At 38.6% G+C, this 1,675-nt stretch overlaps 1 protein-coding gene across 1 annotated transcript; it reads left to right on the top strand.

The window, feature by feature from the left end:
* Positions 1-8: 8 nt before the first annotated feature.
* On the top strand, positions 9-1,644 carry LOC107580478 (zinc finger protein 239-like; the record flags this gene model as incomplete). The annotated part of the gene is made up of 1 exon (XM_016266173.1): positions 9-1,644. A coding segment is annotated over one exon (849 nt), but the record flags the coding sequence as incomplete, so codon positions are not given.
* Between the last annotated feature and the right edge of the window lie 31 nt (positions 1,645-1,675).

Below are 1,675 nucleotides of genomic sequence, written 5' to 3' on the forward strand. Positions count from 1 at the left end.
AAAGTCTTAAAGTTCACATGAGAGATCATAGTGAAGAGAAGCCGTACACATGTGATCAATGCGGGAAGAGTTTTACACAAAAGGGACACCTTAAGAGACACGTGATAATCCACACTGGAGAGAAACCATACACGTGTGACCAGTGCGGAAAGAGTTTTACACTACAAGGAGATCTTAAGGTTCACAAGAAAAGCCACACTGGAGAGAAACCGCACACATGTGATCAATGTGGGAAGAGTTTCGCACTAAAATCAAACCTTAACATACACATGAAGATCCACACCGGAGAGAAGCCGTACACATGTGGTCAGTGTGGGAAGAGTTACAGACAGATTGGCTTTTTTAAGTTACATCTGCGTTCTCATTCTGGAGAAAGACCATTCAACTGTGATCAGTGCGGTAAAAACTTTTTTTGGCCAGAATCCCTGAAGAACCACATGAAAGTTCATACACAGGAGAAGCCTCACATGTGCTCTTCGTGTGGAAAGCGTTTTAGTCAGCAAGGTGCTTTAAAAAGACACCAGAAAAGTCACAGCGGTGTGAAGGAACATATGTGCTTTGATTGTGGGAAGACTTTTGTTACAAATGCTGAACTAAAACTGCACCAGAGAATGCACACTGGAGAAAAACCTTACGAGTGTTCACATTGTGACAAGAGATTCAGTCGGTCAGAATATCTGAGAACACATGAGAGGATTCACACTGGAGAAAAATCATATCACTGCCTTCTGTGTGGGAAGAGTTTTACTCAATCATCTTCTTTACGCCGCCACACATGTCTGAACACAAAGAAGTTCATGTTCAGATCCAGCACTTTAAAGTGCAATGCTGCGTCCTCGCCAAATGTGACACAATAAAAAAGCTCTCTTCTATATAAATCTAACCATTCTATATATATAGATTCTATATAAATCTAATCCTAACCAGCTGCAACATGTGACAGCACAACATTTTTCACAGTGAGATCAAATTTCCTCCCAAAAATGTGTGAAAAAGTGTAGACATTTGCAAGAGAAGACTTCTGCTGTGCTGAAAAAGTGATGATGAAGATCAAGTGGATCCCAGGTTCATTAACCGTGTCTTAGCAAATGAGAAAAACTGTAATGCAGTTGAAATACTACTGCAACTCTAGTTGTTCAACTCGGTTTTTCAAAGATTTCATTTTTTGATTCAGAATATATTTCAATAAGGTATTAGGCCTACTGTAGAATTGTAGCAAATTGCGGTCTTGTTCATTTTGTATTATGTTAGGTTTTGAACTTAGGTTTAACTGTTTCGAAAAGAATATGTTAGCATGTGCAAATTGGCATGTAGGTATAGAGTTTTGCCGTTGTTTATGTCTGAGTGAGAAAATAATTTATGTAATTTGAAAGAAGTAGTCTCTGAATTCAAGTAATTTTGTGCGAAAGTTAAATGATCCATGGTTTAGCCCACATAAACTGTTGTTGTGCTCATTGTGTGAAAAGTTTTGAAAAAGTGACCCAAGTTTTGACAAATGTGTTTTAGCGATTGCAAAACACTGTAATTATTTTGTTCAGTGTCCGTTTCTGCACGTTAATTAATTACTCCATGAGATGGTGACAAGTGACTGTTTTGCCGTGTTTTTGTTCTGTACCGATGCCCAGACGTTTTTGGGAGCTAGGCCTACTGGTGATTCAGTGAACTAAATTTCGAA

The sequence above is a fragment of the Sinocyclocheilus grahami genome, unplaced genomic scaffold (genome assembly GCF_001515645.1).
Source record: "Sinocyclocheilus grahami isolate Dianchi unplaced genomic scaffold, SAMN03320097.WGS_v1.1 scaffold34241.1, whole genome shotgun sequence".
Lineage (NCBI taxonomy): Eukaryota > Metazoa > Chordata > Actinopteri > Cypriniformes > Cyprinidae > Sinocyclocheilus > Sinocyclocheilus grahami.